Source organism: Nerophis ophidion, linkage group LG03 (genome assembly GCF_033978795.1).
Source record: "Nerophis ophidion isolate RoL-2023_Sa linkage group LG03, RoL_Noph_v1.0, whole genome shotgun sequence".
Classification (NCBI taxonomy): domain Eukaryota; kingdom Metazoa; phylum Chordata; class Actinopteri; order Syngnathiformes; family Syngnathidae; genus Nerophis; species Nerophis ophidion.
The window spans coordinates 44,350,716-44,368,248 of NC_084613.1; the positions used below are offsets into that span (position 1 = coordinate 44,350,716).

General features: G+C 39.9%; 1 protein-coding gene across 2 annotated transcripts in view; it reads right to left on the reverse strand.

Annotated features, from left to right (window-relative positions):
• Positions 1-772: 772 nt before the first annotated feature.
• The window catches only part of exoc5 (exocyst complex component 5), a 37,514-nt gene continuing 20,753 nt past the window's right edge, over positions 773-17,533 (reverse strand). For both annotated transcript variants that reach the window (XM_061895306.1, XM_061895307.1), the window contains 13 exons: positions 16,869-16,897; positions 16,665-16,774; positions 15,544-15,588; positions 15,331-15,471; positions 15,190-15,272; positions 14,908-15,117; positions 12,174-12,321; positions 11,968-12,076; positions 10,309-10,429; positions 9,876-9,962; positions 9,694-9,802; positions 9,395-9,610; positions 773-1,819 (listed from right to left, as the gene is read on the reverse strand). In XM_061895306.1, the coding sequence (XP_061751290.1) occupies positions 1,631-1,819; positions 9,395-9,610; positions 9,694-9,802; positions 9,876-9,962; positions 10,309-10,429; positions 11,968-12,076; positions 12,174-12,321; positions 14,908-15,117; positions 15,190-15,272; positions 15,331-15,471; positions 15,544-15,588; positions 16,665-16,774; positions 16,869-16,897 (1,597 nt within the window). In that variant the 3' untranslated portion in view covers positions 773-1,630. The remainder of the gene's footprint in view (positions 1,820-9,394; positions 9,611-9,693; positions 9,803-9,875; positions 9,963-10,308; positions 10,430-11,967; positions 12,077-12,173; positions 12,322-14,907; positions 15,118-15,189; positions 15,273-15,330; positions 15,472-15,543; positions 15,589-16,664; positions 16,775-16,868; positions 16,898-17,533) is intronic.

The window sequence follows — 17,533 nt, forward strand, 5'->3', positions numbered from 1 at the left end:
TGTCCCTTCGCCCTACAGTAGATGGCTTGTATGAGCGGCCATCTTTGAAACTGTATGCCGCTTCAACTGACAAGTAACAGAGGACAGTCTTATCCAGCTCTCCAGTGTTGACACTATTACTAATCCCCTCCACCTGCTCAAACACCCACCGCCCCCTAAAAAATACATCACTCCCTCTCTTCAATGTGCTCGTGCTGGGGCATCCCTGGGGACAGAGCCCACCTCATATGCCGTGCTTGGTCCCTACACCCGTTATCATCCCTGGCCCGGCATCCCTCCCTCGTCCCCATCCTGCATCGCTCACGCTAATCGCCCCTGAAAAACAAATAGTTTTCAAATGTTTGGAAGAGACCCTGTGTTTGCATCAGGGCCTAACAAAATAATTTTTACAAGCTATCCGGTTGTGATTAGGGAAGAGAGAATTGAATTTATGTGGCATTGATAATATTAATATTAGCCTAATTAATTATATTGTTTGGACACGCTCGGCGCCGTGTGTGCCGTCTACACAACGTCGACCAGCCGCAGCTGGAACAGAGCTCTCAGGCGTCTCTATCTCACACCCGTCCGTGACTGCTGCACACAATTCATCAAGCTAGAGATATCTAATCCCCTCTGGCTCCGCTCTCTTTCCCAAGTCGAAGAAAGAACTTCACTCTGGTGGCAAGAATTCCCATGAATACTTGATGACTTCTATAGAAAAGAAGACTTTGAAAGTGACATTCACACATAATAAAGCACCTCTCCGGCTTGAAGGATATATGGGCAAAGATAAAATGTTTTTTTCTTTAATTAATGAGTCACTGATTAAAGTAAACAGCAGTACATCTCTGCGGAGGCAGCAGGTATCGTCTGTCTTCTCTTGAAGTGCAAAAAAGACAGCCACATCCCTGTGTGAAGAAGTCGTCCCTGGTGTGTTTCTTTAATCACAGGGGGTCAACATTTCAATGTCCCCTGGCCCAGAAACACTGCACATCCAGACGGGAACGTCTTTGAGCAAGTGTTGATCCAAGTAATTACAGTCACACATACTCAGTGACCCATCACAGTAGACCACCCAAAACCTCTGGAGAGGTTCTCAGCCCGGTTTATAGTTTGGATTTCCCTTCACTGCAGTGGCATCTTGACCTGTGCTTAGTGCTCAAGGGTCAGAGGTCGAAGAGGTGGTCATGTGTCTCTCTTATCGCATGCTTTCACGGGCTGACTGTCCCTGACAAGTTAGTTTGGGTCAGATGTGCTCCTTTTTAAAGCAGCTTTAGGGTTTACGTTGGTGCAAAAGAGCAGCCAGAGAATGCTTAAATTTGGCACAATCAAAAAATAATGTTTTTTTACATTGGTAGATAAATCATGATGTCCATTTACTGTGCTGCTAGATTAGTATTTAAAAACAGTCAATACACATTTTAACATCTCAAAAGAAATCAACATGGAGAGAAAAAAAAGCAGGTAAAATGCACAATATCCCACATTCAAGGAGCCGTAGCCACCATATTTTGTGGTGTCATTCCCAGGAGTCTGAAATATTGCATCCTCTATAGCGGAGGTGTCTATTTCCAAAGTGCATCAACTCACTGAAGCATGACAGCGGTACTGGACGGAGGCCATTAGGGTGGGTGTTTTGGTCCAGTCATTAGCTGAAGTGACGGCCCAGTCGGGCTGGACGGTAGTCCACTCGGAGCTGGACGAAGGCGTGCAGAAGGTTGCGGTCCAGGTTGGTGAGCTGCTCCCCTGAACACACCTGCTTCAGGTTGTCAGGGGCGACCACCAAGAGGTTACAGAGGGCGTGCAGAGTGTCGAAGAGCTGAAGCACCAAAGGCATCTGCAGGACAGACACACATGTAAGAAAAAAAACTTCCAGAATGCAACCTTCAAAAAGCACAAAAGATGAGATAAGTGACATTTTTTCAATACCCACCTCCCAACACTGAAGACATTGTATGTATACTCCGTCGTTACCTTTGCCATGGTGTGCAAAATAGATTTTTACCGATCTAAATTTATTTTTTATCTGCAAAATATTTATTTTTCTTATGATTCTTTTATTCTCAATACCATTATGTTTCGGGTTGTATTGCTCATCAAACAGATGAATAGGAATTTTGACGAGGGCTAACAACACAGTCAGTTGAGCGCTATGTCTAAATTCTACCTTTTGACTGAAATGAATCGCCAGGAGTGGCAGCTGCCGGAGGCATTTATAAAAAGGGAGTGTTTTGATTCGCAGAGAGCTTCTCAATCAACCTTAGATGCTTATTGCTGTTCCTCAGAGGAATGAAGGAAGGAAGGATCTTTACTGTCATTGCACAAGTACAACAAAATGTAATTTTTAGCACAAACCCGTTCAAGATCAGACATACATTGTACAGGGTAACAGTACAGGAACAGGTACTTATGGCACCCTGTAAAAGGTGGATGACTGGGTTCTTATTGGGGAGGGGCCCAGTCTGGGGTGAGGAAAAAAACTTGGTAGCCAAGCCCATATACATATTACAACCTACAACTCAAGACTTGCAACAGGAGGGGATGGGCAACCGGCTCGAAGCTCCCAGTCACTGGGGGCTCTGATCCGTTTTCAGTCATACCATGTGGGGTAAGCGTCGAAGGTCTGGGATGGGGTTGGAGTATGTGTGTGTAGCGTTTATTTTAAGTGGATGCACATGCGTGTAAGCCTGACGTGTGTCTGTTACGCGACCTTAGTGCTCATCAGTTCTACAAAAGTCAACAAACAACAGGTGTATGTCCATGGGAGACAGGGAATGAGTTTGTTACATCTTCACTGCACTGTTTTCTAGGTGAGTCACGAATCAATGACCTTGTCACGTCGCTTGTAGCCAGGGAACTAATCCGTATTAGAATATTTGTGTTTGAGCGAATGAAAACCAATCTAACATTTTCAGGTCTAATTGTCAATTTCATCATATTTTGCCATGCAGAGCAGATGGTGTCCCCCAGATGTTGTTAAGTTTGCGATTTAGTAAATAAAACCAAAGTCTTAGTGTCTGGATCTCTGTCCACATCTTCCAATCATTTTGTCAGCCCAGATGTCCTGTTATGATGATTACCAATAGGTAGATATCTTCAACGTCCTTGACTGAAAGGGTCGCTAAGCACACGGCACTCCTCTTCTCCCAAGAGTTCGTCATGTGTACACAGCAACCATTCCATCAGGAAAGCCAAGTTCCCCCTAACCCGAGATCTTGTCAATTTCGTTGAGAGGACAGTTGATCAATTTCATTGTTTAAATTGTGGGAAGCAATGTAAAAAGAGGCTACAAGAATGTTAAGACAAGACAAAACAAAGAAGCAAGCAGGAGAGATAAGGGAGAGTCCGCCTTCGATGAGTGCCAAAGAGAGAGAGACTTAAAGGGGACCACATATGCAAAACCAACTTTTCTTACCAATCGGTACAGTACCTGCTATTGGTACTAGCTTTTGTGTAATTGGGATCTGCATATGTGAACATTTGAAATCAAACCATGTATGCATTGCGGAGTTGATTATAAAACAATATTGCCCTCCTTTATACTTTTTTTTTTTAATTTGCCAAATTTGTGACATTTTTACCATTGGTAACATTAGCCATTTACTTGAAGAGCTTTGCGCGAGTCCGCCATTGTAGTACAACGCCGTAGTCAATAAGCTTCCTCTTTTTCTCTATTCTCTTGTTGTGAAGCACTCTGTCTCCTACATGCACATGCACGCTGTTACCATTTCTAATACAAAGTACAGTATAGTTTGGACCTATATCTGTCAGTAGATTCCTTATGGAAGCACTAAAAACTACAACATGGCTGAAAGGAAAACCACACAGTCAAAGCGGCACATCCTGGAGAGAAGGTCACAAAGTGGCTTGAAGACGGTCTGTAAAACATCATCAATGCAGGATTTTGACCAAAGAACCACCGTTACATGTTTTCTAGACTATTAACTACAAATCATAGTGTGACCCCTTTAAATCAAAACTGGACAGTAGCAACTGGAAGTAACAAGCTTATTTAAAGGGGAACATTATCACCAAACCTATGCAAGCGTAAATATATACCTTGATGTTGCAGAAAAAAGACAATGTATTATTTTAACTGATTTCCGAACTCTAAATGGGTGAATTTTGGCAAATTAAACGCCTTTCTGTTTATCGGTCTTTTAGCGATGATGTCAGAATGTGACGTCACCGAGGTAACCCATCCATCCATCCATTTTCTACAGCTTATTCCCTTTCTGGGGTCTCGGGGGGGCGCTGGCGCCTATCTAAGCTACAATCGGGCGGAAGGCGGGGTACACCCTGGACAAGTCGCCACCTCATCGCAGCACCGAGGTAACACACCCGCCAATTTCATTTTCACATTACAAACACCGGGTCTCAGCTGTTATTTTCCATTTTTTCGACTATTTTCTGGAACCTTGGAGACATCATGCATCGTCGGTGTGTTGTCGGAGGGTGTAACAACACTAACAGGGAGGGATTCAAGTTGCACCACTGGCAAGAAATCTGCCGCCAGACCCCCATTGAATTTGCCAGAGTGTCTGCACAATTTACCGGCGATGCTAAGACAGACATGGCACAGAGATGTATGGATAACCTGCAGATGCATTTGCAACGATTAAGTCAACGAAATCACAAAGGTGAGTTTTGTATATGTTGTTGACTTATGTGCTAATCAGACATATTTGGTCACGGCATGACTGCCAACTAATCGATGCTAACATGCTACGCTAATCGATGCTAACATGCTATTTATGTTAGCTGTATGTACATTTGAAACTAGATACCCACATTTAATGCGAAACAAACACTTACCAATCGACGGATTTAAGTTGATCCAGTGTCACAAGATGCGAAAGTCCTGATCGTTTGGTCCACACATTTTACCGGCGATGCTAATAAGGCAGCCATGCTGTGGGCCACTTCATTAGGTACACCCATGCTATGGCCGAATAGCGTCAATAGCTATTCGCTCAATAGCTTCAGATTCTTCTTCAATTTCGTTTTTGCTATCTGCCTCCATACTCCGACCATCTGTTTCAATACATGCGTAATCTGTTGAATCGCTTAAGCTTAAGTCTGAATCAGAGCTAATGTCGCTATATCTTGCCATGTTGTTTGTATTGGCAGCCCTGTATGACGTCACAGGGAAATGGACACGCGCATCGCACATAGCGAAAATCAAGAACTTTAAAGCTTTTTTTAGGGATATTCCGGGAGGTGTAAAATTTTGAAAAAAACTTCGAAAAATAAAACAAGCCACTAGGAACTGATTTTTTATTGTTTTTAACCCTTTTGAAATTGTGATAATGTTCCCCTTTAAGAGTCAAAATGTGTGCCGATCAGGGCTTAATTAAGGCAGTCAAGGATTGTTAAACTGATATTCCATGAGTGAGATCAGCTGATACCGATCACATGTATCAACTGTACATTTTGAACTTAATTTATGGTAGGTGCTTTTGATAGTTTAACAATACGAACACAATATTTAAACTAAAATTAGCCATCTATGTAGAAATTGCATGTGAATGAGCTGAACTGAAATGCTGATAAAATGTAGAATGAATGTAAGAATACTTTGAATATTGAAGCAGTTTTAATGTTGAAATGGTTTAAATGTTGAAATTATTTGATTGTAGGAATTTTTTTAATGTTAAAATAGTTTGAATGTTGACGAGCTGACGCTGAATTGAAATGCTAATGGCTGTAGACATGGTTTGAGGGTTAAAAAAATAGTTTCAAAGGTGAAGAGCAGACGTTGTACTGAAATGTAGCATGAATCTTGAAATGCTAAATGTTGGAATAGCTAAAGAGTTAGCATACTTCCAAGAGGTTACAAAGTAACAGAATCCATGGATATTAGCTCTAAATGTATACAATTAGCTAAAATCTAATATACAAAGGTAGCATGTTAATAGAGGAACAGCTAGCCTATTTTTAAGATGGCAGCAAGTAAGAAAATTCATGTTTATTTGACTAAAAAGTACAAAGTTAGCTAAAATGCGAGCAGTAAATGTTAGCATACTTACATTAGCATGGCAACATTAGCAGGGTAACAGGGGAACAGCTAGCATACTCTTAATATGGCGCAAAGTACCGTCATCCATGATTAGTAGGTTTTATTCTATAAAATTAGCTAAAATGCTAGCATGCTAACATTAGCATGGTAACGGGGTGACAGCTGGTATACATCTAAGATGCACCAAGTAATGAAATCCATGAATATTTGGTTAAAAAGTACAAAATTAGCTCAAATATTACCATAAAACGTTAGTATGTTAACATTGTCATGTTAACATTAGAATGCTAAGAGGAGAACAGTTTGCATACTTCTAAGATGGCGCCAAGTAAATGCTAGCATGGTAATATTAGTATGTTAATATTAACATCCTAACAGGAGAACATCTATCATACTTCTAAAATGGTTTTAAGTAACAAAATCCATGATTGCAAGGGTAAATTTCCTGGTAATATGGGAATACTACAGAAAAGCAGTCTATTCAGCAATTTCGTTTTATAATTTTATTGGTACTCCATGACTAATAGGGCTGATAAAATGAATTCAATTGATGTATTTTGGTATCAGCTGGCTATTTTTTTTCATGTTGTTCATTTTTTTTTTTTTAGGAAAGGTATTACTATAATATATTTCATTATGCATTTTCTTGCTTTCGAGTCATTCCAGACGCACGGATGCACTGGTGATGCCATCCACAGCCTTACACACTGAATGTGAAAGTGAAAGAACAGTGTCACAGTGTCATTGTGCATATGTTTCTGTTGGCTAGATTGCAAATCATAAAACGTGTTACAGATTACAGATGTATGCTGCTGGTTCAACACATCCTAACACAGGTGACACGTAAAGAAAAAGATCGTCTCTGTGGTAAAAGCACCGTATGCATGCAAAATCCTCATTTAAATAAGATGATCTGCACCACTTTTCAATTGCACATGCGGTGTTAGTAAGTCAAACGCAACACGCCCACTCATAGTACGCGCTATTTTATTTTTTGCATATGCTGTTTAGGTAACAAAATAGGTAACTTTGATGTCCTGACTATGTGGAATGTTTTGATGGTTTTGACGGTTCAAATGGTTGGAAGTGGTGGAAAAAGGTGGAAGGTGAGGCAGAATGGACAAAGAGAATTCTGGGAATCCCTGGAGGTTTGAATTTCTAGTGCTCAAAGTGGAATTGTATGAATCGGTTAAAAAATGTGAACACAGTCGAGGTGTGAAAAATGGCCCATTCTGTTTCAAAGAGAAACCTTTCTTGTAAAAATTGAATTCTAGGAATTCTAAAAAATTTTAGAAGACTATTAAAAGGACAGTCTGTGATTCCTAGATGGGTTGAAGATTTTAAAGTTCGAACGGTGTGAATTGGATGAACAGGGAGGAAGGTCTGACACGTTTAAAATTAGCAGAATAATAAATTGATTTGGTTTATTGGCTGACAAGTTCTTGCTGGATGTTACAGAGAATGTGAATGTTTAAACTGATGCCTGCTCCTCCTTGATTATATACTGTAATAATAATTTACAATCGGAATCATCTTTATTGGCCAAATTTATTTAACACCCAAAGAATTTGACTTGGCAGACTGTCCTTTCTTTATTTAATATGCATCAAGTACAAGAGGGCAAAGTAATGTGACGGCCATCCGTGGCGTCAATGCAGTGTATTAACACAAAGTTTGGATTTTGTCTCTCTATTTTCTAATTAATCTACTTGTTCATTTCCTATAAATACAGTGACTGCTTACTTTTTGCTGCACCTCTGTTCCATCTATACTTTAAAGTTTACTAAGCACTTGTTTCTTGGTGTTGATTAAAGGCCTACTGAAATGAGATGTTCTTATTTAAACGGGGATAGCAGGTCCATTCTGTGTCATCATTTCACGATGTTGCCATATTTTTGCTGAAAGGATTTAGTAGAGATCATCCACGATAAAGTTCGCAACCTTAGGTCGCTAATAAAAAAGCCTTGCCTTGATGTGCAGACGATGTGCGCGTGATGTCACTGGTTGTAGGGCTCCTCACATCGTTTATGATCATAGCCAGCAGCAGCTAGAGCTATTCGAACCGAGAAAGCGACAATTTCCCCATTAATTTGAGCGAGGATGAAAGATTTGTGGATGAGGTCATTTAGAGTGAAGGACTAAGGAAAGAAAAAAAAAAAAGGCGATTGCAGTGAGAGCGATTCAGATGTTATTAGACACATTTCCTAGGATAATTCTGGAAAATCCCTTATCTGCCGATTGTGTTGCTAGTGTTTTAGTGAGTTAAACAGTACCTTAAAGTCGGAGGGGTGTGGCCACGGGTGTTTTGACGCCAGAGTCTCTGAGAGAAGTCATGACAGCTGCAGGAGGTTGCTGGCTCCGCTGATCTCCGGTAAGAAGCGACTTATTTCCACAATTTTCTCACCGAAAACTGCCGGTTGACATCCAGTCGGATCCATGTTCCCTTGACCGCTGTGATCCACAGTAAAGCTTCACGTCCGGGAATTTTAAACAAGGAAACACCGTGTGTTTGTGTGGCTAAAGGCTAATAGCTTCCCACGTCCATCTTTGTACTTTGACTTCTCCATTATTAATTGAACAAATTGCAAAAGATTCAGCAACACAGATGTCCAAAATACTGTGTAATTGCGCGATGAAAAGAGACGACTTTTAGACATAAGTGGTGCTGGGCTAATATGTTCCCTCCAACCAATAACGTCACAAACACGCGTCATCATCCCGCAACGTTTTCAACAGGAAACTCCGCGGGAAATTTTCTATTGTAATTTAGTTAACTAAACCGGCCGTATTGGCATGTGTTGCAATATTAATATTTCATCATTGATATATAAACTATCAGACTGTGTGGTCGGTAGTAGTGGGTTTCAGTAGGCCTTTAAGCTAGCTTAAGTATTAGCACGGATGCTTTTGTCTTGCTCTCGGTGTGTAAAATGTTCAGAATTGTCTTCCAGTAATAATTAATAGCTTATTAGCTTATAAATTATAATATTTAAGATACTAAGAAATACAGGTGATTCCTATTAGCTTAGGGGAAAGTTCCACAATGTGTATGGAGACACTTTATTGGCTGCTAGCCGCTTGTCAGCTGGTTTCTAAAAAAATAAATGGTTTCAGCCAGAGGCGATAGGTTTTTGTGGTTGGTTTTAAAAGGCATTAATTGGCACTTACTTTTTCATGGAAATTGGCTGATACTGATCAGTGGCAGATTGATTGGCACGTCTTGAAATGTGTACATGTTCTAAGGTCTGAGAATGTGGATTTTAAGTGATGCAATTTTAACTCTTCTAAATTTAAATAATCCTTAGTTCTGGACCTAGTAGAGAATCACTGTTGCACAGTAGAATATTTGTACAAAAGGCCATGTTTTGCCCTGGACCTTTGCCCCCCTCTCACCCTGAAGTCCTTGGCGCATCGTCTGTATTCAGCCACGTCGCAGATGGCCAGCATGCCTCCCATGGAGCTGTAGCTGTACTGCTGCAAATGCTCGTGGATGAGGCGGTGGAAGCGAACGCCCAACTCGGTCAGCACCGTGTCCACATTCTTGCCGTCCATAGACTTTCGCACGTGCTCCACCTGCCGACTGACGTAGGCGCAAACCTTGGAGCAAGCCTACAAGAGGGCAGAGAAGGTTGTTTAAAAAAAACACAAAAAAAACGTCAGTTGACGGTTCAATTAGCCTGTCTGTGTCTTACTGTAGTGTACTGGATCATGACGTTGTTCTCGTCCTCCGGCTTAAAGTCAGTCTTCTTCTGTTCCGTTGCCAAGACATGCTTCATTTGTCCCACCATGCAGTTCAGCGTTCTGCAGCATAAAACCACATCTTTCACGAACATGTAGGATTTCAAAGGAAGATTGTTGGTCAGTACACACTGACCTGTCTATTCCTGTGTCCAGTTTCACCTCCATCTGTTCTATCACTTCTTTCTTTTTGTGCAAACACTCTGCCAACTTTGGAGATGAACTGCAAGCATGGATTGCAAAACGTAAACATTTGAGATGTCTTTTTTTTTTTTTTTACATATAATGGTTAATCGTTTAAAAGATTAGTTATTTGATGACCTCTTATAATTCACACTCACTGAACACTTCATCATGTTCATGTGCACAATGCAATACAAACCAATACATGAGATGCACTACTGATAAAACAATGTTTATTAATGTAGTTTGCTTTGGTGAAGATCATACTTTACTAATCTTTTGTAAGCTAACCAAAACTTCTTGTCAAAGCAGTATTCTTAAATACAGCAACGTTGTGGCCAGTGAGTGTAAGTTAAATATCATAAACCCTTTAACCTTTAACCAACCTTATAAGAGGCATAAGCTGGTCGTTAAACTGCTTGTCAAACAAGTGAAATATAGAGTTTGCCTGTTGGACCACATCCAGGAAGTACAAATTGGCATTCTTGGCATCTGCAGAGGGGATTGCTTTATTAAAGCAATATGGAGAGACAGAGAGAGAAAGAGAGAGAGAGAATGATTAAACAATGAATTTAAAAGGTCTGCCCAATGCAGACCCCAAAAAAGTTCATCACTAAAACTGTGATGTTGAAAGTGAAAGGAATGAGAGTAATAGGCCTAATAAAGGAAGTCCTTCAATGGGCAGGTTCAGGCATTATTTGGCATACCCATTTGGCCTGGGCGATATATTGATCAGTTCGACTAATTTGGACATAGTGGCACAGATGGTAGCGCAGCCGTGCCACCAAATTGAGGGTTCCAAGCGCAATTCCAGCTTCCACCATCTTCGTCACCCACCTTGCTCCCAGTGCCGCTGAGATTGGTTTATGAATGTGAATGAATGTTTAGTAGTGGTGCAAATTGGCAGCCATGCTTCTGTTCGTCTACCAAAAGGCAGCTGTGGCTACAAATGTAGCTTACCACCATAAATTCTCTTTGACGTGCTTTGATTGTCTTAAAAAGTGTTGTATAAATCGAATCCATTATCATTATTATAATCCAGGTTTTTGCTAGGATAATATAAAAATTTAAACAATCTCGTTTTTTCTACTCTTTGATATGGAGCAGGTTTTGCCCCCAGGAGCTTCTTTAGCCTCCCCCATTTCCTTTACTGAGATGCACACACAGCTACAACATGGCATCCGGTAACGAGAGCTTTTTTTTGTATAGTATTGGTAGTGGTTTGGGTTTATGCGTGTGAACAAATGACTTTGCGCTGCAAAGTTTGTATAAAGCCCTTTGCAACAAAAGGCAGCTGAACAACAAACTTTTTCCAGCATGTAAAACAGAACCATCCAGCCGAGTGGGAGATACTGTATGTCAGTGGTCCCCACCCACAGGGCCTCGATTGGTACCGGGCCGCACAAGAAATAAATACAAAAATATATGTATACATTTTTTTAAATTATTAAATCAACATAAAAAACACAATATATAAATTATATATCAATATAGATCAATAAAGCATGCAGGGATACAGTCCGTAAGCACACATGATTGTATTTCTTAATGAAAAATAAATAAATAAATAATATTTGTCCGTGGGACAATTTGCAAGCGTTGACTGGTCCGTAGCTACAATAAGGTTGGGGACCACTGCTGTATGTCACTCGTCACAACTAACCAACTCCTGCTAAATTGCAGTTTAATGTGGTAGAATCATTAACGTAAAACATCACGTATGAATAAAAAGAGCACGGCAGGGAACAATCACTAAGGCAGTGACTTAATGTGATTGGAAATAAGTCTGTCTCCTTTCAGAGTACCAAGTGTATTTTTTAAGAGAAGAACAGCTGCCACATTACTTTCAGAGGGAATCTTTTTTTAACTTTTGTTAAGTTTGGATCAAATAAAAGCAAAACTTGTTTTGCATTATCTCTGTCATTTGAACTTATCGTTGTAAGAGTAGATATAAAATCTTATTATAAATGTTTTTGGAAAAACTCAATATATTAAATTTTTAGGTAATAATGCCTAAACACCTAAAAGATCTGAGGTGATTGTACCAGAGAGGCCGATCTCCAAAGCATAGTCAATGTGGTCCACACACAGATGCTCAACCAACAGCAGAAAGATTGAGAAGGCATTCTTGGGCAGGTCGGCAGGATCTGAAAGCTGCATTGTCACAAATGAAAACAAGTCAGGAATAGAAAACAGCAGGAGTGTGTATGTATAATCGACACGCTGCTGCAAAAGAAGATAGTGGGCTCACCTTGTGGCACCTCTCAAAAGCATGCCGGGTTTCCTGGAGCAGGTTAACCACCAACTCTGGTGACAGAAATGTCTCCCCATGGGTGTCAATACTAGGGCCCAGTGGTAAGTTGGTGCGTTGTCTGATCCTCTCTTTTAGCTCTTGTATACTGTAGAAGGACACTTTAACATTATTATGTAAGACTGTAATGATTAATCGTGAAAGAAAAAGCTTTCATTCATATTCTATTGCTTCACGCTTAATCGAGTGTAACTATTAGAATTGAGAAAATCCGAACCGCATGGAGTCCCCAGAACTGTAAATACGTGGACGAAAATTCCACACGGCCACTGGTGGAATGTCATGATCTGTGTTGCGGCAACCACATGTTAAAAGTGCAATTTTAATGTTGATAATATGCATTTATTAGGAAAAAAATAAGATTATGGCCAACAGAAAAATCTCTGTTTACTTCAACCATCCATCTATCCATCCATCCATCCATCCATCCATTGTCTAACGCTTATTCCCTTCGGGATCGCTGGAGCCTATCTCAGCTACAATCGGGCGGAAGGCAAGGTACACTCTGGACAAGTCGCAACCTCATCGCAGGGCCAATACAGATGGACAGACAGCATTCACACTCACACACGAGGGACTATTTAGTGTTGCCAATCAAGCTATCTCTGGGTGCATGTCTTTGGAAGTGGGTGGAAGCTGGAGTACCCGAAGGGAACCCACCCAGTCACTGGGATAACATACAAACTCCACACAGAAAGACCCTGAGCGCAGGATCGAACCCAGGACCTTCATATTGTGAAGCAGACACACTAACCTTTCTTCCACCGTGCAACCATTTTAATCTAAAATACACATTGAGGCTATAAAGTGTGTTTTATCTGATTAGTCCAAAAAAATTATCAATAGCTGAAGTCCTATCAGAATGTGGCCAATAACAGATGAAAAAAACTAAATGAAATAATGTTATTAAATGTACAGTAGCACATAGTATCACGGGCCGATAAAAAACAGGACTTAGGTGATCAACCACAGCTCCCGTCGAGTATTTAGCTTATTAGCTTCTTTTGTTGTTAAAGTTAAAGTACCGAATATTGTCACACACATACTAGATGTGGTGAAATGATTCTCTGCATTTGACCCATCACCCTTGATCACCCCCTGGGGAGGTGAGGGGAGCAGTAGGCAGCAGCGGTGCCACGCCCGGGAATCATTTATGGTGATTTAACCCCCAATTTCAACCCTTAATGCAGAGTGCAAAGCAGGGAGGTAATGGGTCCCATTTTTATAGTCTTTGGTATGACTCGGCTGGATTTGAACTCACGACCTACCAATCTTTGGGCGGACCCTCTAACCACTAGGCCACTGAGTAGTGAGCGTATGTGTTATTGCAACTGGAACTAATTCGTGCATTACAACAGTCACTTCTAAAATCAGAGGAAAATGCATCCAGGGAGGCTCTGAATGAGGAACAGGAAACAATTAGCTATGTGCACATGGACACATTCAATCGAATTAAAAGCCTAACCAGAATAAAAATGCTTCATGTAAACACGGCATTTTGAATATTCTGACCCGATCACACACGTTCGAATCAAAGTTTCATTCTGATCGAGAAGTGTGGTTTATGCCAATATTAATTTGGATTGTAGCCCATGAAAACACCTTCTGATATTCAGGTCGGAATTATCCTTACTGTGCATGTCTTTGATGTCAGTTATACTTTGTTGGTGGAGGGGAACTAAATTGAATAGTATGTTGTATCATGAAGACGTGCGACAACTTAAACATATCGCAACATAAATAGCACAGAACAGCTACCTTTCAAAAAGAGAGGTAAAACAAAAGTAGTGAACAGAAGGAAACAATTATAAAATAAATACTGTAATAATGTTTAACGAACAGAAACGAACAAAGCCATGTTTTTTTACAGTGGAAGTCTACTTTTTCAACACCTGCAGTGAGAAAACATGTCCAAAAGATGGCGCCACAGCACAAACAATAACACACTTTTCCGTTTATGATGTGTGCTGCGCATGTCAAGGTAAAGTATTCCGATTTAAGACATGATGCATGAAACTGCATGTCATAATCAGATTAATTTTTTCAGTAAATGTACACAGGATCATTCTAATCAAAATGATTATCAGATTATATACATTTAATCCATGTACACATAGCTAATGTTGGATGGACGGTACTTTAGTTTCATTGCACTTAGAAAGTACAACAAAATGAGATTTTCAGTAAAAATCCATTCAAGAATAGACATACAGTAACAGGGTGGACATAACAGGGAAACTGATCAAGTCGTCACATGGGCAGCGCTCCGTGGAAAAAGTAAAGAAAAATGGTGAACATGGGGGGAGGAGCAGGAAAAAAGCAAGTCCCAAACTAAACTCCTGGGTGAGTAGTTAGAGCTCAGGAAATACTTCAAGCAAAGCACATACATATTACTACATAAACCTCGAGACTTGCAACAAGGCGGAGGGGGCAGGCGTGGGTGAGTGTGTAAACCCGGAAAGTGTGATTTTTTTGTAAGTTATCTTTTTCTTTAGGTGCACATAATGCTAAGCAAGAGGGTGTGCAGGGGGAGAAGTCAGACGGTCTAGCCGGCGTGTGCAACTTAAACTAGCAAAATGCATCCCTGGAAAGCAACGACGCGTATATCCAATGGTCAAAATATGCTCAAGTTACAGGTGTGCACAGGGGGATAAACGATTACATTTAATCTGACCTGCTGGTGCCAATTGAACGTTTTTGGTGGTTCTTGGAGTCGTAGTAGCGCTGCAGAATGATGGCGCCACGACTGCGAAGGTACTCCTTCTCCATGTCAATGTAGCTTTCCAGGTAGAAGGAGAAGATGCTCTTGATGAGCTTGGACAGGAAGGTGTGCTTGTCAGAGCCCAGGTTGAACTCAGTCAACTTAGGGGCCAACACGGTAGTTCTGGAGCATTAGGATGAACAGTAAAAACATGATGTTCTGTGTATACAAAAAATAACTAGTGACTAACTGTACCTAGTGTAAAGGTCATAGAGGTTCTTGAGGTATTGTTCCACATCAGAATGCCGAGTGTTGTCCAGCTTTTCCCTGACATGGGCCTACACAACAAGTCAAGTGAGAACAGTTTTCCAACAACCTGAAGACATTAGGGGGTACCTGTAATTTGTTTTCGAAGATATTTTGGATAAGTTTAGCCATGACGGTCTCCGGGCTGCTGAAGACCTCACCGACTTGTTTGTTGACCCGCTGGCAGAGGATGGCTGTGTCCTCGAACACATCATTCATAATGTAGGCACCCTTGGACAGATATACAAACTTCATGCAAATGTTTGCACCAGATGATGAACAAGCTTGGGAAAAATGACTTACTTCCTGACATTGTTTGATGTATACATCCACACAGTGTGCATAGCCCTTGAGAAACATTCACAAGTGTTTTTTTTAGAAATTGTTCTTTACAAAACAGTAGGGTTGGGCGATATAGAAGATAAACGGTATAAATCATATACATTTGGCCGACGTTAGATTTCATATTGATGACACATTCTAGCTGTGTCACTCATGTTTAACAGCAACAAATGCGTTTCTCCACAGTGTGAAGATGCTTCAAAATCATTAATCCTCACCTCCATGGTGGTAAATAAACTATGTTTCTAACAAGAATCATCACTGGAGGATGAGGAATGGCTAAACATGCTACACTACACAGCATAGGAGCTGTGCTAAATACTAAGCTTAAATGTAAAGAGAGGTCGCTAATCGACAGTATGACACCAAGTATTGTATTAGTATCAACACGACAGTGATTAAATCAATATTTTTTTTATTGTCAAATATTTCATCGTTTTTTTGTTTACCAACTCAGGAAATAAGTCCCTGGATACAGGAGAACTTTAAAGACAAAAACAACAGAAATTGAATCAGGCCCAATGGTAGGAAATAATTAAAATATTTCAATGACGTTGTTACACCGCCAACCTGTGTTTTGTCTGATTATATTTGCGATTAAAAATGTAATCATTTATTGATGTTGAACATTTTAAGTATGGGTATACCCAAATTTGTATTAAATTTAATATAATGTAAAGTACCCAAACAACATAAAAATATGTGCTTAGTACATTTTAAAGAGGTGTACATAGAACCATGTCACAACACCAAGTAACCAGCTATTAAAAGTGATTTAGCAAGTAGATTAATAATAATTTTGCAAAAATAATACAACAGGAAATTACACAGTATGGTATTGCATACGTGAGCAGCCAAATTAAGAGCCTTTTTAACTTGTTTTTAAATAGTTCCATTATAAATAATCTGCCAAATAATAATTTGTAATCTATATATTTATACCGCAGAGGGCTACAATATATAATGCGACATAAATTTTACATCATATCGCCCATCCCTACCAAACAGGAAAGGATCATCTATAAATGCTTACAGTGAAGATTAATTGATGAAAAACGGACGACGTTGTGGGATTACTGTACCTTGAAATGTAGGAGAACTGCTGCCACTTCCCGCATACGTCCAATCTCGCCCCTGCGCTGGGCAGCAGTGAACTCCTGGATTAATTGTCGCTCCAGGTCATGGTACTTACCTGAAGACAACAATGAATTAAAAAAAAAACATCGCCCACAAACTAACATATTAGAGCTCATCTTTGTTCACAATGAAGCATGTGGTGAACTTACTTGCAATTTTGGCTTTAACGTCTGCAAATCTGGAAACCACAAAATTACCCATGAAAATGACTGATATTCCACAATCAATCCTACAAACAACAGTCACTTCATTGTGTACAAATATACTGTACAATCTAACAAGATCCAATAGAAGAGCTGTATTAAAATAAGTAGGGATTTCAAAAATATCAAATTAAAAGGAAAAGTGCACTTTTTTTTTTTTTGCCTTTTGTTTACAATCATTATGAAAGACATGACGTTCGATGGAATTTTTTTCTTAATGCATTCTAAATATTAAATACATTTGATGAAAGGTCTGTTTACGATGGAGCCTATGAGAACAGCTCTATTCTGCCCATAAGGCCCCTAAAAACATCCAAACACTTCCATTAGGGTTTTATATACATGCTGTAAGTATACAAGTAATGTAGTAACGGGCACATTTATAATATAATTTAATCATCTTAATTAAATAATTAAAGCGTATGCTCTAATCACTTTAAGCATACACGGCACACTCATATAAAACATCACAGACTAGCACTCACTGCAGACTTTATGAGAGCCAACAAACATAATAAAACATCACTTACTGTACGAGGTCTGCTTTTAATAGGATACAGACTGCTAGGATGTTCATATATTCTCATTTAGATGAAGGATTACTCATAATT